General features: G+C 47.5%; 1 protein-coding gene across 1 annotated transcript; it reads left to right on the forward strand.

Annotated features, from left to right (window-relative positions):
- Positions 1 to 4,387: 4,387 nt before the first annotated feature.
- Positions 4,388 to 23,732, forward strand: ccnyl1 (cyclin Y-like 1). Its single transcript, XM_072445283.1, has 10 exons — positions 4,388 to 4,903; positions 8,074 to 8,148; positions 9,536 to 9,579; positions 11,494 to 11,594; positions 12,636 to 12,671; positions 12,755 to 12,806; positions 14,444 to 14,563; positions 16,470 to 16,636; positions 20,375 to 20,537; positions 23,578 to 23,732. Exons 1-10 carry the CDS (start codon positions 4,741 to 4,743, stop codon positions 23,692 to 23,694), a joined length of 1,038 nt encoding a protein of 345 aa, XP_072301384.1. The 5' UTR covers positions 4,388 to 4,740; the 3' UTR covers positions 23,695 to 23,732.
- The last annotated feature ends 671 nt before the right edge of the window (positions 23,733 to 24,403 follow it).

Below are 24,403 nucleotides of genomic sequence, written 5' to 3' on the forward strand. Positions count from 1 at the left end.
CAAATATAAATAAACAAAAACACATTTAAGTTATGCAAAGAAAATAAAAGTAATAATAATGTATAACCAAATGGTAGATAAAATGTACACAGGGACATTATTATAGGTACATGTCCAGTATTTACAATCATTTTTGGTTGATTTCTATAGATTATTGTCACTTTCCTTATTAATTTAAAAATCATATCACAATAGTAATTAAAAAAAACACTGAATAATATGAAGGTTATTTTGTGTTTTTATTACGATTTTACATTGTATTTTTTTTTTTTTTTACATCAAATTAAAAAAAAATATACCATCCATCCATCCATCTTCTGCCGCTTTATCCGGGGCCGGGTCGCGGGGGCAGCAGTCTGAGCAGGGACTCCCAGACTTCCTTCTCCCCAGACACTTCCTCTAACTCCTCCGGGGGGATCCCGAGGCGTTCCCAGGCCAGCCGAGAGACATAGTCTCTCCAGCGTGTCCTGGGTCTTCCCCAGGGCCTCTTCCCGGTGGGACATGCCTGAAACACCTCCCGAGGGAGGCGCCCAGGAGGCATCCGGAACAGATGCCCGAGCCACCTCAGCTGGCTCCTCTCGACGTGGAGGAGCAGCGGCTCTACTCCGAGCTCCCCCCGTGTGGCCGAGCTCCTCACCTTATCTCTAAGGGAGCGCCCAGCCACACGGCGGAGGAAACTCATTTCGACCGCTTGTATCCGCGATCTTGTTCTTTCGGTCACTACCCAAAGCTCATGACCATAGGTGAGGGTAGGAACGTAGACCGACTGGTAAATAGAGAGCTTTGTCTTTCGGCTCAGCTCCCTCTTCACCACAACGGTCCGATGCAGCGACTGCATCACTGCAGCCGCTGCACCGATCCGCCTGTCGATCTCACGCTCCATCCTTCCCTCACTCGTGAACAAGACCCCGAGACACTTGAACTCCTCCACTTGGGGCAAGGACACCCCACCCACCTGGAGAGGGCAAGCCACCTTTTTCCGGTCGAGAACCATGGCCTCGGATTTGGAGGTGCTGATTCTCATCCCAGCCGCTTCACACTCGGCTGCAAACCGTCCCAGTGCATGTTGCAGGTCCGGGTTTGATGGAGCCATCAGGACAACATCGTCTACAAACAGCAGAGATGAGATCCTGTGGTCCCCAAACCGGACACCCTCCGACCCCTGACCACACCCTCCGACCCCTGACCACATCCTCCGGCCCCTGACTGCGCCTAGAAATTCTGTCCATAAAAATTATGAATAGAACCGGTGACAAAGGGCAGCCCTGGCGGAGTCCAACATGCACTGGGAACAGGTCTGACTTACTGCCGGCAATGCGAACACAGCTCCTGCTCCGGTCATACAGGGACCGGACAGCCCTGAGCAAAGGGCCCCGGACCCCGTACTCCCGAAGCACCCCCCAAAGGACACCCCGAGGGACACGGTCGAAAGCCTTCTCCAGATCCACAAAGCACATGTGGACTGGTTGGGCAAACTCCCATGAACCCTCGAGCACCCGATGGAGGGTATAGAGCTGGTCCAGTGTTCCACGACCGGGACGAAAACCACTCTGCTCCTCCTGAATCCGAGGTTCGACTATCGGTCGGATTCTCCTCTCCAGTACCTTGGAATAGACCTTACCTGGGAGGCTGAGGAGTGTGATCCCTCTGTAGTTGGAACACACCCTCCGGTCCCCCTTCTTGAACAGAGGGACCACCACCCCGGTCTGCCAGTCCAGAGGCACGGTCCCCGAACGCCACGCGATGTTGCAGAGACGTGTCAACCAAGACAGTCCTACAACATCCAGATACTTTAGGTACTCAGGGCGGATCTCATCCACCCCCGGAGCCCTGCCACCGAGGAGTTTGCGAACAAAATCAGTGACTTCAGCTTGGGTGATGGATGAGCCAGCCTCCAAGTCCTCAGTCTCTGCTTCCTCTTCGGAAAACGTGACTGAGGGATTAAGGAGATCCTCAAAGTATTCCTTCCACCGTCCGACGACATCCCCAGTTGAGGTCAGCAGGCCTCCACCCGCACCGTAAACGGTGTTGGTGAGACACTGCTTCCCCCTCCTGAGGCGCCGGACGGTTTGCCAGAATTTCTTTGGTGCCGACCGATAGTCCTCCTCCATGGCCTCCCCGAACTCCTCCCAGGCCCGGGTTTTTGCCTCTGCGACAGCACCAGCCGCTTGGCCTGCCGATACCCCTCGATGACCTCCGGAGACCTACAAGCCAGAGTGGCCTGATAGGCCTCCTTCTTCAGTCTGACGGCATCCCTTACTTCCGGTGTCCACCACCGGGTTCGGGGGTTGCCGCCACGACAGGCACCGGAGACCTTGCGACCACAGCTCCGAGCAGCCGCATCAACAATGGAGGCGGAGAACATGGTCCACTCGGACTCAATGTCCCCAGCCTCCCCCGGGACATGGGAGAAGCTCTCCCGGAGGTGCGAGTTGAATACCCTACTGACAGAGGGCTCCACTAGACGTTCCCAACAGACCCTCACAATGCGCTTGGGTCTGCCAAGTCTGTCCGGCTTCCTCCTCCGCCAGCGGATCCAACTCACCACCAGGTGGTGATCGGTTGACAACTCTGCCCCTCTCTTCACCCGAGTGTCCAAGACACGCGGCCGGAGGTCTGATGACACGACAACAAAGTCGATCATTGACCTCCGGCCTAGGGTGTCCTGATGCCATGTGCACTGATGGACACCCTTGTGCTTGAACATGGTGTTCGTTATGGACAATCCGTGGCTAGCACAGAAGTCCAATAACTGAACACCGCTCGGGTTCAGATCGGGGAAGCCGTTCTTCCCGATCACCCATCTCCAGGTGTCACTGTCATTGCCCACGTGGGCGTTGAAGTCCCCCAGTAGAACAACGGAGTCCCCGGTCGGTGCACTGTCCAGTACCCCTCCCAAGGACTCCAAGAAGGCCGGGTACTCTGCACTGCTGTTCGGCCCGTAGGCCGCCACAACAGTGAGAGACCTGTTCCCCACCCGAAGGCGGAGGGACGCGACCCTCTCGTTCACCGGGGTAAACTCCAACACTATCAGCAAGCCCACACCAGCCCGCCGCCTCTCCCCGCGGGCAACACCAGAGAAGTGGAGCGTCCAGCCCCTCTCGAGGAGATGGGTTCCAGAGCCCAAACTGTGCGTGGAGGTGAGGCCGACTATATCTAGTCGGTATCGCTCAACCTCCCGCACAAGCTCAGGCTCTTTCCCCCCTAGCGAGGTGACATTCCATGTCCCCAGAGTTAGTCTCTGTGTCTGGAGATCTGGTCGCCGAGGCCCCTGCCGTCGACTGCTGCCCAGATCTCTCTGCACCGGCCCCTTATGGATCCTCCTGCGGGTGGTGGGCCCACGGGAGGGCGGCCCCACGTCGCTCTTTCGGGCTGTGCCCGGCCGGGCCCCGTGGGGTAAGACCCGGCCACCAGGCGCTCGCCATGGAGCACCCATCCCAGGCCTGGCTCCAGGATGGGGCCCCGGTGACGCCGATCCGGGCGACGTAAACTGCCTTGTTCGTGTTGTCATCATAGGGGGCTTCTGAACCGATCTTTGTCTGACCCGTCACCTTGGACCTGTTTGCCTTGGGAGACCCTACCAGGGGCATGAAGCCCCCGACAACATAGCTCCCGGGATCATTCGGGCACTCAAACCCCTCCACCACGTTAAGGTGTCGGTTCAAGGAGAGGAAAAAAAATATACATTGTATTTTTTTATATCGAACTCATTTTTTTAAATATTGTATTTTTACATTGAAATAAAATAAATACATAATCGTATTAATATACAATGAATATTTTTTCTAGATTCGATGCTCCAAAAATAATCGTTGTCAATAAAAAATCGATGAAAAAAAAAAAATCGTAATAAAAACACCAAATAACCTTCATTAAATAATGTTAATTTATTCTAGCAAATCACAGTTTTGTTGTTGATTGTCCAAACGCAGCCGCCGTACTCGAGAATCCTGACCGGCTCACGCATGCGCACAACGCTTTGCGAAACGAATCGGGCAGCGTCGAATTGGGCGGTGACAAGCGGCTCGGGCTGTAATTCCACCGAAAGGAAAAGCGGCCGCTACGGAGGAAATGTCGGCGTTTTGTGCTGGTTTTCGTCCCGTAAATTAATTGGAAAACGCGTGTTGTTTTGAATACCGCCCTTGTTCCGTTTTATTGTCGTGTTTCACGGCTTTTCTCCAACGACGATCCCAAAATCTCTGGACTACAGCTCGATGCCTGATCCGCCTCCGAGAGGGACAGCTGCAGGGATTGTTTGGATACTATGAGGAATGTTTTATTTTTACCGAGAAAGAAATTGTGTTTTATCGTTCTGACGTACACACTATTTTATATCATTGCATAATATAACCATGCGGTAATACTTTTGCAAACGAGACGTGTTTATTTGGCTTTTTTTGGGCTCGGAATGCTAGCTCTTTAGCCGCCTAGCATAGTTCCGCCGTGTTGACCGAATGAATGAACTGGACTGTGTTGTAGCCACGAAAACAACTTTTTATTCTTTTACGTGAACAAAACAACACGTATTGAGGAAGTCTGCGTTCAAAGACGGCGTATTATGTTCGTACTAAGCGCCACGAGTGAACTGTGATGCGGCTGGAAGTGAAAAACGGTGATTGAAGAAAGAGTGTTTTGGGATTTGCGCCGATGTTTGGACGGAAAAGAAGGACGTAGTTTAAACTCAGCCGCGTTTGACTGCGCCGTTTGGACCCCGCGTTCCGAGTCCAGAGCCGCGCGGAGATGGGGAACACGTTATCCTGCTGCGTGTCCCCGGAGTCCAGCCCCAAACTCCCGTCGAGGCAGGCGCCGGAGAGGCTCGAGGAGGTGCACACGAGCACCGACGTGAGTGACGACAACACCGGGCCGTACCTGCAGCACATCAGCGACCGGGAGGTCCCCGACGGTACGTGGAACCGGGACTGGAACATGTCCCGATCAGGGCAGAACCGGGACTGGAACATGTTTCCAGATCAGGGCAGAACCGGGACTGGAACCTGTTTCCAGATCAGGGCAGAACCGGGACTGGAACCTGTTTCCAGATCAGGGCAGAACCGGGACTGGAACATGTCCCGATCAGGGCAGAACCGGGACTGGAACTTGTCCTGATCAGGGCAGAACCGGGACTGGAACTTGTCCTGATCAGGGCAGAACCGGGACTGAAACATGTCCCGATCAGGGCAGAACCGGGACTGGAACATGTCCCGATCAGGGCAGAACCGGGACTGGAACATGTCCAGATCAGGGCAGAACCGGGACTGGAACATGTCCCGATCAGGGCAGAACCGGGCCCGATCAGGGCAGAACCGGGACTGAAACATGTCTCGATCAGGGCAGAACCGGGACTGGAACATGTCCCGATCAGGGCAGAACCGGGACTGGAACATGTTTCCAGATCAGGGCAGAACCGGGACTGGAACCTGTTTCCAGATCAGGGCAGAACCGGGACTGGAACCTGTTTCCAGATCAGGGCAGAACCGGGACTGGAACATGTCCCGATCAGGGCAGAACCGGGACTTGAACATGTTTCCAGATCAGGGCAGAACCGGGACTGGAACTTGTCCTGATCAGGGCAGAACCGGGACTGAAACATGTCCCGATCAGGGCAGAACCGGGACTGGAACATGTCCCGATCAGGGCAGAACCGGGACTGGAACATGTCCAGATCAGGGCAGAACCTGGACTGGAACATGTCCCGATCAGGGCAGAACCGGGCCCGATCAGGGCAGAACCGGGACTGAAACATGTCTCGATCAGGGCAGAACCAGGACTGGAACATGTCCCGATCAGGGCCTAACCAGGACTAAAACTATGTACTTATATTTAAAAAGCAGATTAAACTAATTCCATGTCTTCTCCTTTTTATTGTTTTCATATAAATATCTATAAATCCTAATAAAATCTAAATAAAATAATAAGAGCTCCAGGACGCACTTTAATAAATGGACTGAACCAGAGCCAAACCAAGACTTAAGCATTAAATTAAATTAACAAACTAAAATATTTTTTTTTAAATGGTTTAACCAATAAAATAATAATAAATAAATGAACAAAACAAGCAAAAATAAATCCACAATAAAAATAAACAATAAAGACATAGAATAGTAATAGTTTTGTGTAATAAATTGAACACACATCTACAAGAACGAACATTTGATAGTTACGAGTCGCTTTTTAGTAAATAAAGATAAATAAATCGTAAATATATTAAAATCAGCCAAATATTTGCGGCAAAATGAGTTGGAAAGACGGGAAAAAAAAGAGTAAAATAGAATGTGCAGGAAGCGGCGGAGGAGAAAGGTCACGACACACGCCCTTTTCCTGAGGGAGGAATAACAACGTGAGACGGAGTTTAGGATTTCAGAGGAGGCGACCACAAACAGACATCAAACGTGTCGACCGTCGCCGTGGCAGCCGAGGATCAAACGCGGCGGAAAGTCGGGTCTTAATCGATGCTGGAGGTCGAATTTGAGCAAAGTATCGGCACGAAAACGGATTCAAACGGGAATAAAATGAGCTTTATTTAAACTAGAATGAATAATAAAGATGTAAATAAGAACGTGCAATTATTTTGTGTTGAAAATGTCAGTATTTTCACTAAAAAAGAGCATTTTTAAGTGTCGATCTATTTTGAGAATCAAGCGCGTTTATAAAATTGCATTATTGTGACATTATTGTGAAAGGTCTTTAAAAAATATATAAAGTAATATAAAATATATTGTTTTTTCCTTCGTTTTATAAAATAAGCTAAAAAATAAATAAAATAAAAAAGACACAGAGCGCAAGCTATAAAGAATAAAGTAGTATAACACCCTTGTACAATAAATGTATTTATGAATAAAGTTTACTGTATTTTCTGGACTACAAGTCGCACCAGCCAAAAAATGCATAATGGAGAAGAAAAAAAAACACATAAGTCGCACTGGAGTGTGAAATGCAGTTGCAAGTGTGAAAATAACAAATAATATCACATATAAGTCGCTCCGGAGTCCAAAACTACGACTTATAGTCCGGAAAATACGGTATTATTGGGGAAATCAAGAACTTGTATGTTTAGTTGACATTTTGATTTAATTCTGACGCTGTATTTGTGACAGAAAGGTCTCGTCTGTGTTTTGGCGTCCGTACAGTCCAGGACACCATCCTGTCGTTACCATGGTGACCGCTCTGGCCCTGGTCAGAGGCGTTTGTCACACGGCTGCGGTTCACGTCTGAGTCATTCTGAATCCAGCGCTCGTCCTCCCTCTTCTTTCCTCTTCTTTCTCTTTCAGACTAATCCTGGTCTTTATGTAACAGTGGCTCTGCTTCACGTCTGGAGGCTTTATCCAGAACATCTGTTTAAACTTGACTTTTGTCTTTAATGGAAGCTGCTCCAGCGCTCGGCTCTGACTGAACTCTGTCTGTGGTCTGAGAGTGTGACTGCAACTCATGACTTCCTCCTGTTCTGCCCCAGGACACAAACCACTCAGCCAACACCACCTTCAAAGGCCGGGTTTAGACCTGGTTTAGACCTGGTTTAGACCCGGTTTAGACCAGATTTAGACACGGTTTAGACCAGATTTAGACCAGGTTTAGACCTGGTTTAGACCGGGTTTAGACATGGTTTAGACCGGGTTTAGACCTGGTTTGGACCTGGTTCAGTCCTGGTTCAGACCTGGTTCAGTCCTGGTTCAGACCTGGTTCAGACCTGGTTCAGTCCTGGTTCAGACCTGGTTCAGTCCTGGTTCAGACCTGGTTCAGTCCTGGTTCAGACCTGGTTCAGACCTGGTTTAGTCCTGGTTCAGACCTGGTTTAGTCCTGGTTTAGTCCTGGTTCAGACCTGGTTCAGACCTGGTTCAGTCCTGGTTCAGACCTGGTTCAGACCTGGTTTAGTCCTGGTTCAGACCTGGTTTAGTCCTGGTTTAGTCCTGGTTCAGACCTGGTTCAGACCTGGTTCAGACCTGGTTCAGACCTGGTTCAGTCCTGGTTCAGACCTGGTTCAGACCTGGTTTAGTCCTGGTTCAGACCTGGTTTAGTCCTGGTTCAGACCTGGTTTAGTCCTGGTTCACACTGATCATTTCCATGTTGTTACTCTAGAGTTGGCGCTGGAGTCAAACCCCTCGGATCATCCTCGAGCCAGCACCATCTTCCTGTGCAAGTCTCAGACGGACGGTGAGGAAACATCACACGCTTCACACACGCTTCACACACACTTCACACGCGCTTCACACGCGCTTCACACGCTTCACACGCGCTTCACACGCGCTTCACACGCGCCACACGCGCTTCACACACGCTTCACACACGCTTCACACACGCTTCACACGCGCTTCACACGCGCCACACGCGCTTCACACACGCTTCACACACGCTTCACACACGCTTCACACGCGCTTCACACGCTTCACACACGCTTCACACGCTTCACACACGCGCTTCACACACACTTCACGCGCTTCACACGCGCTTCACACGCTTCACACGCGCTTCACACACGCTTCACACGCTTCACACGCACTTCACATGCGCTTCACACGCGCTTCACACGCTTCACACACGCTTCACACGCGCTTCACACGCGCTTCACACGCGCTTCACACGCGCTTCATACACACTTCACGCGCTTCACACACGCTTCACACGCGCTTCACACGCGCTTCACACGCTTCACACGCGCTTCACACGCGCTTCACACACACTTCACGCGCTTCACACGCTTCACACGCGCTTCACACACGCTTCACACGCTTCACACGCACTTCACATGCGCTTCACACGCGCTTCACACGCTTCACACACGCTTCACACGCGCTTCACACGCGCTTCACACGCGCTTCACACGCGCTTCATACACACTTCACGCGCTTCACACACGCTTCACACGCGCTTCACACGCGCTTCACACGCGCTTCACACGCTTCACACGCGCTTCACACGCGCTTCACACACACTTCACGCGCTTCACACGCGCTTCACACGCGCTTCACGCGCTTCACGCGCTTCACACGCGCTTCACACGCGCTTCACACGCGCTTCACACGCGCTTCACACGCGCTTCACACGCGCTTCACACGCGCACATGCTTCACACACGCTTCACACGCGCTTCACACGCTTCACACGCGCTTCACACGCGCTTCACACGCGCTTCACACGCGCTTCACACGCGCTTCACACACACTTCACGCGCTTCACACACGCTTCACACACGCTTCACACGCGCACACACTTCACACGCTTCACACGCGCTTCACACACGCTTCACACACACTTCACGCGCTTCACACGCTTCACACGCGCTTCACACACGCTTCACACACACTTCACGCGCTTCACACGCTTCACACACACTTCACACGCTTCACACGCGCTTCACACGCGCTTCACACGCGCTTCACACGCGCTTCACACGCGCTTCACACGCGCACGCGCTTCACACGCGCTTCACACGCGCTTTACACGCGCTTCACGCACGCGCTTCACACGCGCTTCACGCGCTTCACGCGCTTCACACGCGCTTCACACGTTTAATCTGTGGCATCTTTGTCTTTGTGTTTCAGTTCGAGACAGAAGGAAAAGTAACCACATAAACCACATCAGCCACGTGAGTCTCACTTTATCTGTTTAATATGTTTAATCACATCTTAGATTACAACGAAACAGATGTTATGGCCAAGAAACCATATTAGTCCCATATTTCATACATGTCATTTGATTGTTTTAAACTTTTTTTGGAATATTTTTAACAAAGAAATGTCGCTGTAAACAATTTTTTTTTCTAAAGTGAGGATCATGTGTAGAACCAGTTAGAACACACTTATACTTCGCTTCGTCGCTTTTCCGTTCAGAGCATTTCCTGTTTTTATTTCTATTATTTCTCCATTTGTCATCGAGCTTCTTCTTTAAACTTCTCACGCTAAAGTTTCCTGGCGTAAACATGTCCAAACTATCTTTACTGGAACAGAATATCGGCGCTTTTGGCGAATACCGACATTACACGACGACACGAATATCGGCCGATTCAGGTTATAACAACAACAGACGAATAATTAGACAAACTTTTATTCACACTCTTCAGTATAAGGATCAAGGAAGTGCCAAAAGACGTAAACAAACGGCGTCACCAGTATTTGCCGACGCCGATGGTAAGATCCGTCTGAAGCGCCCCCTGCAGGTCGGACGAGTCGTTGAACTAAAATGCAGTCAAGTTTTATATATTTAAAATGTTGCTAAAGGTTGTACAGATGTTATCCCAGAACAGCACATTTTTTAGGTTTATAATTTCACTTCCTGTTTGTGATCGATGACATCACACTCGTAAATTACCCATAAAACACTTTCTTTTTAATTTGATGAATAAGAATGTATGAAAGCGACTTTATTTTGTTGAATTAATGTTTAGAGAGTCAAAAAAGTTGGGTAAATTGTGCACAAACTTGACTGGAACGAGTGTCCCTAGTGTGATGTCACTTCCTGTATGAGTGTCCCTGCTGTGAAGTCACTTCCTGTATGAGTGTCCCTGCAGTGATGTCACTTCCTGTCAGTTTTCTACAAAATTTTTTCAAAGTTTTCTCCACAAATACCTGCTCGACACCAAATAGAGTCAAAATTAGAAACTTTAAAAATTAGGAACACGAGATTAATATGTCGAGTTTGTGGAGCTAAAACTTGAGAAATTGACAAGGTTTAAACTTTGTGGAGTTTTTAGAACGGTTTGGAGCGAATAATGAGTTTTGATTGCTTTTTTACATGTAAACACACAGTTTCCTTGTTGTTTTATGTTCAAAATAGCTGTTTTTGGTCAGATATTTGGTCAGATACTGAACTGATCTGAGCTTTTTGCAGTCTCCTTTAGCCTTATCAAGTGCCCTATTGTCTACCTCGACTTTAACGTGGTCTAATTCAGTTTTATTCTTCAAGACCTCTTTCTTTTTTGGTGTTTTTTGGTAAATTAGACCTTCTTACGTTTCTTTTTTGGTGGTTTTTGGTGAATTAGACCTTTTTATGTTTCTTTTTTGGTGTTTTTTGCTAAATTAGACTTTGTTTCTTTTTTGGTGTTTTTTGCTAAATTAGACCATACGTTTCTTTTTTGGTGTTTTTTGGTAAATTAAACCTTACGTTTCTTTTTTTGGTGTTCGGTGTTTTTTTTATAAATTAGACCTTACGTTTCCTTTTTGGCAAATTAGACCTTTTTACGTTTCTTTTTTGGTGTTTTTTGGTAAATTAGCTCTTACGTTTCTTTTTCTTTTTTTTTGTAAATTAGACCTTCCTTTTATTTTTTTGGTTGTTCCTGGTGAATTAGACCTTACGTTTCTTCTTTGGTATTTTTTGGTGAATTAGACCTTACGTTTCTTTTTTGGTTGTTCCTGGTGAATTAGACCTTCTTACTTTTCTTCTTTGGTGTTTTTTGGTGAATTAGACCTTACGTTTCTTTTTTGGTGGTTCAGAGTTACTGTATCATTATTTGTGTCGCGTTTTTGTCTCTTACGCTGAAGGTTTTCCGTGGTTTTCTCTGCAGGTTTCTCCGGGTCTTTGGTCAAAGAAGTACAGCTCCTGCTCCACCATCTTCATCGACGACAGCACGGTCAGCCAGCCCAACCTCAAGAGCACCATCAAGTGGTGAGGAGGAGCAAACGCACACGCAAAACCACGCGTTTAGACGATGTAGTTTTCTTTGTGATGGTTGAATTTAAACCAGGACGACACGCTAATGTCAAGATCAAACGCCACATTGTGACTAAAGTGGGGCTCAAATGTAAGACCAGGACTAAATTAAGTCTAACCATGATCAAATCTGGACTAAACTGGAGCTAAACCGAAGTCAAACTAAGACTTTAAATGGTACTTCTCTTCACACTTGAACATTCACAGCATCAAAACTCTGACTAAATCTGGACTGAATCTGGACTAAACCGGGACTAAACCGGGACTTAACCGGGACTACACCAGGACTAAACCAGGACTAAACCAGGACTAAACCAGGACTAAACCAGGACTAAACCAGGACTAAACCAGGTCTAAACCAGGTCTAAATCTGGACTAAACCGGGTCTAAACCGGGACTTAACCGGGACTTAACCGGGACTTAACCGGGACTTAACCGGGACTTAACCGGGACTTAACCGGGACTTAACCGGGACTACACCCGGACTAAACCGGGACTAAACTGGGACTAAACCGGGACTAAACCGGGACTAAACCAGGACTAAACCAGGACTAAACCGGGACTAAACCGGGACTAAACCGGGACTAAACCGGGACTAAACCGGGACTAAACCGGGACTAAACCGGGACTAAACCGGGACTAAACCGGGAATAAACCGGGACTAAATAAGATAAGATAATCCTTTATTGTCCCACATGGGGAAATTTCATTGTCTATCTGGACTAAACCAGGACTGTAGAAGGACCAAACCAGAGTCCACATCAGGACTAAAAATGCTAATTTTACGACCAATTGTAAAGCTAATCCCGGATTAAACTAGGCCAATCTAGGTCTGTATAGGTTTGTTTTATTTTTTTAAACAGGCTTTTTATAATACTATACTTCATTCATTCATTCATCAAAAATGACTCAATCCTGTTCAAACTAATCAGAGAAATTATTCAGAAATCATGTTATTTCGTTTGAATCTAATGTGCTTCATGTGTTTTCTTTCAGCGTCACGTTAGCCATTTACTACCACATAAAAAACAGGTGAGCGTCTTTACCATTTTCTTTAGTTTTTCTTGTGTTTTTGATTGTTTTTTTGTGACGTTAAAACCTGTTTTTTATCCCAGGGACTCTGGTCGGTCGATGGACATCTTTGACGAGAAGCTTCACCCGTTATCGGTGCGTGTGGGTCAAAATCAGAGCAAACCTGTTAGAATGCGATAACGAGCCGCAATCAAGGGCCTTAAAGCAGAACTCTGGCGATAGAGCTCCCCCTGCAGGACCCTCGTGAAAATACACTGTCAGAAAACCGGCACATTTTCTTTCTTTCTTTAGCATAATAACTCAGTATAATCACATTCAGAAACATGTATTGTTGCCAAATATGAAAGAAGAGCCCCCCCCGAGACAGCAGGGGGCGACGACGCACACTTCAAACGCCCCAAAAAACACACATTTAACCATCACAGCGACTTACAAAGGCGTTTAATAAGGTTAAAAGTTTACTTACCGTATTTTCCGCACTATAAGACGCACTGGATTATAAGGCGCACTGTCAATGAGTGCTCTATTTTCAATCATTTTTCATAAATAAGGCGCATTAAGTGAAACAAATCGCTTCGTGGTCAGTCGGCACAACCAGAATTCATCCATATATAAGGCGCACTGGATTATAAAACGTCATTTTTTGAGAAAATTAAAGGCTTTTAAGTGCGCCTTATAGTGCGGAGAATACGGTAGTTCTGCTTCAAAGCCACCAAGAAACACGTGTCCACACAGATTTAGTATAGAATAGACATTATTTAGATTTGTGTAATGATTAAATTATAGCAAATATTGTAAAGAAAATGTGAGGAAATATTTCTAATTACCGTATTTTTGGGACTATAATTCACACCAGCCAAAAATGCATAATAGAGAAGAAAAAAACAAATGAGTCACTCTGGAGTATGAAATGCGGTTTATAGGGTGAAAATAACAAATAATATCACATATAAGTCGCTTCCTGTGTATAAATATAAGTATAAGTCGCACCCCGGCCAAAACTATGAAAAAAGGTGCAACTTATAGTCTGGAAAATACTGTAATATCAATGAAATGAAACAAACACAACTTGGAGTAACGTCAAAACGCGCCACACACGTCGGAATACGAGCGTAATGTGATTGGCTGCAAACCGTGACTGTGGCGTTTGTGTCGGTGTGTGTGTGTCTGTGTGTGTCTGTGTCTCTGTGTGTCTGTGTGTGTGTGTGTCTGTGTGTGTCTGTGTGTGTCTGTGTGTGTGTGTGTGTCTGTGTGTGTGTCTGTGTGTCTGTGTGTGTGTTTCTGTGTGTGTGTCTGTGTGTGTGTATGTGTGTGTGTCTGTGTGTGTGTATGTGTGTCTGTGTGTCTGTGTGTCTGTGTGTCTGTGTGTATGTGTGTGTGTCTGTGTGTATGTGTGTTTGTGTGTGTGTCTGTGTGTGTCTGTGTCTGTGTGTCTGTGTGTGTCTGTGTCTGTGTGTTTGTGTGTGTCTGTGTCTGTGTGTTTGTGTGTGTCTGTGTCTGTCTGTGTGTGTGTCTGTGTCTGTGTGCCTGTGTGTGTGTCTGTGTCTGTGTATGTGTGTGTGTATGTGTGTATGTGTGTTTGTGTGTGTGTCTGTGTGTTTGTGTGTGTGTCTGTGTGTGTCTGTGTCTGTGTGTTTGTGTGTGTCTGTGTCTGTGTCTGTGTGTGTGTCTGTGTCTGTGTGCCTGTGTGTGTGTCTGTGTCTGTGTCTGTGTGTGTGTCTGTGTGTGTGTGTGTCTGTGTGTCTGTGTGTCTGTGTCTGTGTGTCCTGCAGAGGGAGCCGGTGCCGGACGAGTACTGCCGCGTGGACCCGGAGCACAAACTCATCTACCGCTTCGTCCGGACGTTGTTCAGCGCGGCGCAGCTCACGGCAGAATGCGCCATTGTCACGCTGGTCAGTCGCCACTCGCCCCTCGCCCGCACGCCGCCGTCTCCATTCACCATTGTCCCTCGCCACAGAGCGTTTTGTGTGAGCGCCACTTTTGCCGACCACACCAATCGAACCGTTTTTGGAGTCGGTTTTATGGTCCATTATTAACCGTTATTCCATTGTCCCAACGATCGATTAGCTGCGATTAATCGATTGACATGACGAGATATTGAGTGGATGTAACGGCGACTTGAGGTAGAGTTTGTCAGTTATAAAACAAACTATGATCCTTTTAGTGGTGTATTTAGTGTATTTCAGGAGGAAGGCTTATTACTAATGATAAATACTCATTTGATTTGAGGAGATGCTGTCGATTGATTATTTCTTTAGTGTTTGTTTGGAGTGAAGGGTTAAATCGGCCCTAAAGGACTAAAGTCTGGTTCTTTTCTCTGGAGATTAACTCTGTACTGTCATTCATTCATAATAAATACAATTAATAAAAAATAATAATTAAGATTTAAAAAAAAAAAAAAAAAAACAATATAAATAAATTAAATACATTAAATAAATAAAATAAATAAAAATACAATAAATACATTTTAAATATATATATAAATTAAAATAAAATATAAAGTTAAAAAAATAGTTAAGTAAAGCATCTAAAGCAGGGGTGTCCAAACTTTTTTCACCAAGGGCCGCATTTTGAAACTTAAACGGGGCAGAGGGCCACAAACAACTTGACAATGTTGAATTTGTTGAATGACAAAGTGAATCATTTGAAATGTTGCATTTGACGTAATTGCGATGAGCCTCCACATCTTTAATTAGATCTAGAACATTAATATTAGGTTGGTATAACATCAATATGCCTGAATCTTACCAATTTCACAGTAAAAAGTACTACTTTTTGTTGTTTGGGCCGACATAGCAGGAAGCTGGAGGGCCAACAAAAAATGGTCTGAGGGCCGCATTTGGCCCCAGGGCCCTAGTTTGGACATGCCTACTCTAAAGTATGTATTTACAATGGTCATCCACTTGGGTTGTACCAATGCCACATTTACTATTTTATTTTACGTTATTAGTTCATTTAAAAGAACATTATGAGAGACACTTTTGATGAAGGCAAAATCCAGGCTTTTATATTTTACTGGATAAATACTCGTATCTACAGATATATTACACATCTTACCACAAAGTATACTTTTTGTCGAGCCCAGATACACATTCTGAGGCTTGAGAACAGTATTTTACCCTCCTTTAGTACTAGAGAAGTAAGAGACTAACATTTCTACCCAGGAAATTCAAATGGTTTAATTAAGGACGTCAAGAACAGAAACTACATCATCAAAACACTGAATTTTTAAACATTTAACAAGTTTACAGGGATATCCATGTGTAGGAAATGTGCTTTTACGCTCCTATTTCATGTGTGTTGAGATCAATCTTGTAACTGCTTGAAATATTCGTGTTTAAAAGTACCTGCTGTTGTTACTAAATCCTCCAGATCCCACGACTGAACCTCTAAAAGCTCGTGTTTGTGCTCCATCAGTGGCGTGTCTGCTGTGGACACTAGAGGGCAGTATATCTCCACTTTTGAGGCTTTAGCTGGCGCTTTCCAGACTGTAACAGGAGTGTGTACCTTTACTCCAAAACAAGAGATAACACGTGTGCGGGAGTGAAATGTGTGGCTAAAATGTATCTGAAAATCAAATACAAATATGAATTCAAGGTTAAGGCCGTTCACTGTCAATATTAGTGTTTTTTAGAAATAGTTCATTCTTTTTTGACATTTTGAGTAAATAATGTCACCGTCTTTGTCATAAGTTTGTTTGGTCTAAATCACAAAGACAGACGATCCTTTTGTGTTTGAGAATGAAAAGCGGTGTGATTTGCCCCTGAACCTGTTTCTTTTTCCATTTCCTTTTGGCAGGTTTACCTGGAGCGTCTTCTGACCTACGCCGAGCTGGACATCTGCCCCGCCAACTGGAAGCGGATCGTTTTGGGGGCGATTCTCCTGGCGTCTAAAGTCTGGGACGATCAGGCGGTTTGGAACGTGGACTACTGCCAGATCCTGAAGGACATCACTGTGGAGGACATGTGAGTCACACCCGGGTTCCAGAGCCGTTTAGAGGGGTCTGTGGGGTCTAAAGAAGGGTCTGTGGGGTCTAAAGAAGAGTCTGTGGGGTCTAAAGAAGAGTCTGTGTGGTCTAAAGAAGAGTCTGTGGGGTCTAAAGAAGAGTCTGTGGGGTCTAAAGAAGAGTCTGTGGGGTCTAAAGAAGAGTCTGTGTGGTCTAAAGAAGAGTCTGTGGGGTCTAAAGAAGGGTCTGTGGGGTCTAAAGAAGAGTCTGTGGGGTCTAAAGAAGATTCTGTGGGGTCTAAAGAAGAGTCTGTGGGGTCTAAAGAAGGGTCTGTGGGGTCTAAAGAAGAGTCTGTGGGGTCTAAAGAAGGGTCTGTGGGGTCTAAAGAAGGGTCTGTGGGGTCTAAAGAAGATTCTGTGGGGTCTAAAGAAGGGTCTGTGGGGTCTAAAGAAGGGTCTGTGGGGTCTAAAGAAGAGTCTGTGGGGTCTAAAGAAGATTCTGTGGGGTCTAAAGAAGGGTCTGTGGGGTCTAAAGAAGAGTCTGTGGGGTCTAAAGAAGGGTCTGTGGGGTCTAAAGAAGGGTCTGTGGGTTCTACAGAAGAGTCTGTGGGGTCTAAAGAAGAGTCTGTGGGGTCTAAAGAAGAGTCTGTGGGGTCTAAAGAAGAGTCTGTGGGGTCTAAAGAAGAATCTGTGGGGTCTAAAGAAGAGTCTGTGGAGTCTAAAGAAGAGTCTGTGGAGTCTAAAAAAGAGTCTGTGGGGTCTAAAGAAGAGTCTGTGGGGTCTAAAGAAGAGTCTGTGGGGTCTAAAGAAGGGTCTGTGGGGTCTAAAGAAGGGTCTGTGGGTTCTACAGAAGAGTCTGTGGGTTCTACAGAAGAGTCTGTGGGGTCTAAAGAAGAGTCTGTGGGGTCTAAAGAAGAGTCAGTGGGGTCTAAAGAAGAGTCTGTGGGGTCTAAAGAAGGGTCTGTGGGGTCTAAAGAAGGGTCTGTGGGTTCTACAGAAGAGTCTGTGGGTTCTACAGAAGAGTCTGTGGGGTCTAAAGAAGGGTCTGTGGGGTCTAAAGAAGGGTCTGTGGGTTCTACAGAAGAGTCTGTGGGTTCTACAGAAGAGTCTGTGGGGTCTAAAGAAGAGTCTGTGGGGTCTAAAGAAGAGTCTGTGGGGTCTAAAGAAGAGTGTCTGATCCGGGCCTTTGATTAATCCAGTGCTCAATTCTGTTGCTTCTTTTTACAGTCAATTTGAAAAACTCTCTCCCTCCTCTCCCCCTCCTCTCTCCCTCCTCTCCCCCTCCTCTCTCTCTCCCTCTCTCCCCCTCCTCTCTCCCTCCTCTCCCCCTCCTCTCTCCCTCCTCTCCCCCTCCTCTCTCCCTCCTCTCTCCCTCCTCTCTCTCTCCCTCCCTCTCCCTCCTCTCCCCCTCCTCTCTCCCTCCTCTCCCCCTCCTCTCTCTCTCCCTCCCTCTCCCTCCTCCTCTCTCCCTCCTCTCCCCCTCCTCTCTCTCTCTCTCCCTCCTCCTCTCCCCCTCCTCTCTCTCCCTCCCTCTCCCTCCTCCTCTCTCGCTCCTCTCTCCCTCCTCTCTCCCTCCTCCTCTCTCGCTCCTCTCTCCCTCCTCTCCCCCTCCTCTCTCCCTCCTCTCCCCCTCCTCTCTCTCTCCCTCCCTCTCCCTCCTCTCCCCCTCCTCTCTCTCTCCCTCCCTCTCCCTCCTCTCCCCCTCCTCTCTCTCTCCCTCCCTCTCCCTCCTCCTCTCTCCCTCCTCTCCCCCTCCTCTCTCTATCCCTCCCTCTCCCTCCTCTCCCCCTCCTCTCTCTCTCCTCCTCTCTCCCTCCTCTCTCCCCCTCCTCTCTCCCTCCTCCTCTCTCTCTCCTGGTTAAGTCCACGTTGGTGGATTTAGACCCTGAACACTCTCCTCTCTCGCTCTGTCTGAAGTGCCTTTGTACTCCAGGTCCGGGTCTGGAGTACCTCTCTTGGTCCCTGTATAATGGACCAGGATCTCGGCCGGTCCATTAGTTGCCCGTGGCGACCAGACATCACACACAAACGCTTTTAACTCTGAAGCTCCGAACCAACAAAGAGATGGAGAGGATGCGGTCGCTCGGGAAACCGACTCCAGCTACAGGCGGCTTCTGTTGCCCGCGTTTAATCCTGGTTCAGACCCGGTTCAGACCCGGTCCAGACCCGATTCAGATCCGGTTTAGTTCCGGTCCAGTCCCGATTCAGACCCGGTTTAGTCCCTGTTCAATCATCCGCTGGTTCAGTCGTAATTCAGTCCTAGTTGAGTTTATTCTTAGTTCAGTCCGGGTCTAGACTTGGTTTGGTCCTTCTCTTGTCCTCTGGCTGGTCGAGTTCTACATATTTATCAATCTGAAAGTGATTGAAATGAGGGAGAAATCTGAAGTCTGTTTGGAAACTTTACATCTGGCTTCAAACCTGGTTTAGTCCAAGTTTAGTCCTGGTTTTCTCCTGGTTCAGACCTGGTTTTCTCCTGGTTCAGACCTGGTTTTCTCCTGGTTTAGTCCTGGTTTATTAAAGGCTTTTCTCACTGTTGCTTTTCTTTTAAAGGTGCCATAACATGCTTTTTTTCACGTTTCGTAGTCTATCCTAAGTGTATAATTGATAATAATAAGGGTTGTGCAACACCCTTAACATAATAGTTAAGAAATATCACCCAGACCTTGGACCCCCTCACCAACCCGGAAATGCAGACGGCTTGGTTTGATATTCGCCCCCACCCTTGCGAAGAGCGATCTGGCTCCCCCGCCCAACCCGTGACGTAGTCTCAGAGCCCGTGTGTGCCCCGCCCACCCGTGATGTAGTCTCAGAGCGTGTGTGCCCCGCCCACCCGTGACGTAGCCCCACAGCTGTCTGCTCCGCGATGCGCCGCTCCTGCTGTGCGAGTGAGTGAGAAACGATAGAACTTCAGATCAACACTACTTTGAGCCGAAATAAATCTGGTGTTTATTCTACAGCGTGCGCAGAACAGATATATCTATAGATCTATAGATCTATATATATAAGTCTTATGTCCATCGCGCTGTTATTTCCTGGTTTTTCGGTATCGGATAGAACTTCTCTCCGTTTATTTTCCCGGTTGCTGCATCAACTGCCACATAAACCTTCACCGTTGTGATAATAGTAAAGAGTGTGATATCATTAATGAAGTTTTGGGCCTCTTTGAGCCGTGTTTCGTCGTAACAGACACGAGCAGCGCGAAGCCGGGGGGAAGAGGGCGGGAGGCGGGTGGAGAGGGGGGAGGGTGTGGGGGGGATGATGACGCGTGCTTGCCTTTATGACGCGGTCTTGTAGCCACCCCCCGTCAGTTTGGAGATTCGTGGAAAGGAGATAGTCTGTACTATAGCTAAACACTGCGGGAATCAATCAAAAAAACACTCTGGGTACATATATGAAGCACAAATAGCAATGTAAGAAGGTTAAAAGCTCTGAAAAGTCGATTTTGCATGTTATGGGACCTTTAAGGGTCAAATAAAGTGCATTATTGAGTAAAATCTGAATCTTTTTGACATGAGGCTTTAGTAATTCCACTCTTCTTGTTATTAAAGCTCTTTTTGCGTGTTTAGAGTCTGTTTAGTCCATACATCTTCTACGATTACCACAATTCAATGACTAGTCGCATTAATCAATTAATCCCAGTTATTTTAAACCTCTTCAAACATCCTGAAACGCTCGTCGTCCAGAACGTGGACGCTCCTGGACACGCCCGAACTGTCCCGACGTCGCCGCCCCGTTCACGTCTGTCGCGCTCTCCACAGGAACGAGATGGAGCGCCACTTCCTGGAGCTGCTGCAGTTCAACATCAACGTCCCGGCCAGCGTCTACGCCAAATACTACTTCGACCTGAGGCAACTCGCTGACGACAACAACCTGAACTTCCCCCTGGAGCCGCTCAACAACCAGAGGGCCCAGAAGCTCGAGGTGAGAACACGCAAACACCGCTTCTGAAACGCTCAAAACTCCGCCAGAAACAAAAATCAGACAAAAACAGACAAAGATATTTACATTTACGTCTATTTTTGGACAGTAGATTGAACAAAAATACTTAATTTAGCTTCTAAAATCGATTAGCTTAATGATCTTGACAACCCTAGACTAAAATAAAAGGGAGCAAAGGAAAAAGAGCGGTGTACCTTCAAATAAAACTTAAATTAGCACTATAATGATTTGTACCGTTATTGGATATAAACTCGCTCTTGTGCCTTTTACGGTCTGGTTTAGAGCTTAAAATAACTAAAAGTACACATTACTTTCCAACAGTCTGGCGTTTATGGACTTTAAAATGACATAAGAGGCCGGAGGGCTTTGAAAGTTGAAACGGAGTGTTTTTGTGAGGCTCTGAGCAGAGAAGATGAGCTCGGATGAAAGAAACAAGCGTGAGTGAAATAAAGACAAAACTACACTCCATAAAAACAACTCTATGCGTGTTTTTGACGAGGGAACAAAGTTAGAACATAATTAAAAGTTTAAAAAAAGTAATTTGATTTGGTATAATATGTGTCCTTTAATGGCCCGGCTGAAACGTTTGAATCAAAAAAATCTGATAATTAGTGACTTAACACCAAAAGACCTATAGTTTTATTTAAAATCTGTCTGAAAATGTATAAATCACTAAGTTATTAACACATTTCGCCCCCAAAAAAGCTTTATTTGAATATTTTGAATACCGTATTTTCCGGAATATAAATCGCTCCAGCCAAAAAATGCATAATAGTGAAGAAAAACGTATACGACATTTCATCTGTAAATGCAGTTTAAAATAATAACAGATAGAGAACATGGTGAATAGGTGTCCGTATGCTAACGCTAACACCTTCAGCTACATGACGTATGCTAACGCTAACACCTTCAGCTACATGACGTATGCTAACGCTAACACCTTCAGCTACATGACGTATGCTAACGCTAACACCTTCAGCTACATGACGTATGCTAACGCTAACACCTTCAGCTACATGACGTATGCTAACGCTAACACCTTCAGCTACATGACGTATGCTAACGCTAACACCTTCAGCTACATGACGTATGCTAACGCTAACACCTTCAGCTACATGACGTATGCTAACGCTAACACCTTCAGCTACATGACGTATGCTAACGCTAACACCTTCAGCTACATGACGTATGCTAACGCTAACACCTTCAGCTACATGACGTATGCTAACGCTAACACCTTCAGCTACATGACGTATGCTAACGCTAACACCTTCAGCTACATGAGGCACCGACAGAACTGTGGTAAGTGTCTGGTATGTTAACGTAACATATGAACAGTTATTCAGATAACTATAGCATAAAGAACATGCTAACAAGTTTAGCAAAGCATCAGTTTTACCCCAAATCACTAAATCCATTGAATTCTTCTTCCTCTGTGTCACTTCTAAACAACTCCACAAACTATGGAAGTGCCAAAACTATGGAAAAATATATACTTATAGTCCGGAAAATATGGTAATTTGAAAAGTCTATGTGGAAAATGCAATACAATAACTAGTAAGATTAATAAGTTGAGTTTGAAGGCCACTGAACCAACTAGACCAGTGTTTCTCAAACGTTTCACACCGACAAAGATCTCATTTAGCGTTCAGATCTAAACTCAGACTTGTTCAATGTGAAATTTGAGCTAATTACGGTAGAAAAAGAGGTGAAACCAGGTCTAAACTGAAACCGAAGCATGAATGGTTCTATAAAATGACCCTTGGCCCAAAAAGAGCGACAGATTTGTCTCGAAATAAAGCAAATTCTCAAAGTCCAGACGTCCCCGCGCACCACGGTTTGAGAAACACTGAACTAGAAAGATTCTGCTGCGGCGAACGGCGGTTCTGCTGATCGAGTCGTCTGGAGCGGTCGTTTGGGACGTGAATATCGGACTTGGACTCGACTGGACGCAGACGAAGCTGAGACGCCGCTCCAGGTCGTCCCGCTCCAGGTCGTCCCGCTCCAGGCCGTCCCGCTCCAGGTCGTCCCGCTCCAGGTCGTCCCGCTCCAGGTCGTCTCGCTCCAGGTCGTCCCGCTCCAGGTCGTCCCGCTCCAGGTCGTCCCGCTCCAGGTCGTCCCGCTCCAGGCCGTCCCGCTCCAGGTCGTCCCGCTCCAGGTCGTCTCGCTCCAGGTCGTCCCGCTCCAGGTCGTCCCGCTCCAGGTCGTCCCGCTCCAGGTCGTCCCGCTCCAGGCCGTCCCGCTCCAGGCCGTCCCGCTCCAGGCCGTCTCGCTCCAGGTCGTCTCGCTCCAGGTCGTCTCGCTCCAGGTCGTCCCGCTCCAGGCCATCCCTCTCCAGGCCGTCCCGCTCCAGGTCGTCCCGCTCCAGGCCGTCCCGCTCCAGGCCGTCTCGCTCCAGGTCGTCTCGCTCCAGGTCGTCCCGCTCCAGGCCATCCCGCTCCAGGTCGTCCCGCTCCAGGTCGTCCTGCTTGAGGATAAAATGCTTTTCCTGATCAAAAACGCTCAAAATGCACGGCGTCCAATGGCATCTTCGTGTGAAGTACACCAAGATGCCACCGGACGCCGTGCATTCTGAGCGTTTTATCCTCGACGACCTGGAGCGGGACGACCTGGAGCGGGACGACCTGGAGCGGGACGACCTGGAGCTGGACGACCTGGAGCTGTACGACCTGGAGCGGGACGACCTGGAGCGGGACGACCGACCTCGAGCGGGATGACCTCGAGCGGGACGACCTTGAGCGGGACGACCTTGAGCGGGACGACCTCGAGCGGGACGACCTCGAGCGGGACGACCTCGAGCGGGACGACCTCGAGCGGGACGACCTCGAGCGGCGTCCAATCGCGTCAAAGTCCGATATTCACGTCCCAAACGACCGCTCCAGACGACCCGTTAGCCTCAGACCTAACCACAAACGCCGCTCGGGGCTCAAACGTTCCTCAAAAGCGATGTTGCCTTTGCACGTTGCCCGTTGAACGTTGTCTGACCGCCGGCGCGTCTCCGTCTCTCCGTCTCCCCCTTCAGGCCATCTCGCGCCTGTGCGAGGACAAGTACAAGGACCTGAGCCGCTCCGCCATGAGACGCTCCATCAGCGCCGACAACCTGATCGGGATCCGCCACTCCAACGCCGTCCTCTCATAGGCCCCTCCAGACTCCTCCCCCCTCCAGACTCCTCCCCCTTCCCCTCTTCTGTCCCACCCCCAGAACAAAACATTTAACCAACAAACAGACCGGGACCCAAGACGCAAACGTAACCACGACTCTGGTTTGAGCTTTTCTCGCGCTCGCGGCGGGGAAAGTGACGCAGTGCGGCTTTAAAACGGTCCGTTACGTCCTTCTGTCCTCGGGGAACATTGGCTCCAAGGCGTCTGACTCTCGGGGCGAAGCGTTGCCATGACGAGCGGGTTTTTTTTACCGTTTCCCTTCGACGTTTAATGCCAATTTGACTTTTTCGAGTTTGAATTTTAACCGTTTTTTGTCATTATTTATGATGTTTTTCCGTCTCGTTTCACTTCCGCGTCGATTCTTTTAATGTTTTATGATGTTTTTACCAAAGACTTGTTACGGCTCGTGCTAAATATGTCGTTTGTTGAATATACTTACTGCGCAAAAAGAAGATTTGTTGGAAATCCCCCTCCGTAAAATGTTCTTTGCGTCGACAAACTTTCACTTAAATTCAAGACGAGGCATTTGCTACAAAACACACAAAATGAAAGGTAAAGTGTTGAAGTTAATACCTTTTTATTGCATCTATCTTAATTATTCGTTGTACTTTGTCTTTCGAATACAAAAGTTACTCTGAAAAGCCACAGATTTCAGATTTCTCCTGCATTTCCAGTGTTTTGAAAGG

This window comes from Eucyclogobius newberryi, unplaced genomic scaffold (assembly GCF_026437365.1).
Source record: "Eucyclogobius newberryi isolate DKJ021-1_F unplaced genomic scaffold, fEucNew1.0.hap1 SCAF_14, whole genome shotgun sequence".
Taxonomy (NCBI): domain Eukaryota; kingdom Metazoa; phylum Chordata; class Actinopteri; order Gobiiformes; family Gobiidae; genus Eucyclogobius; species Eucyclogobius newberryi.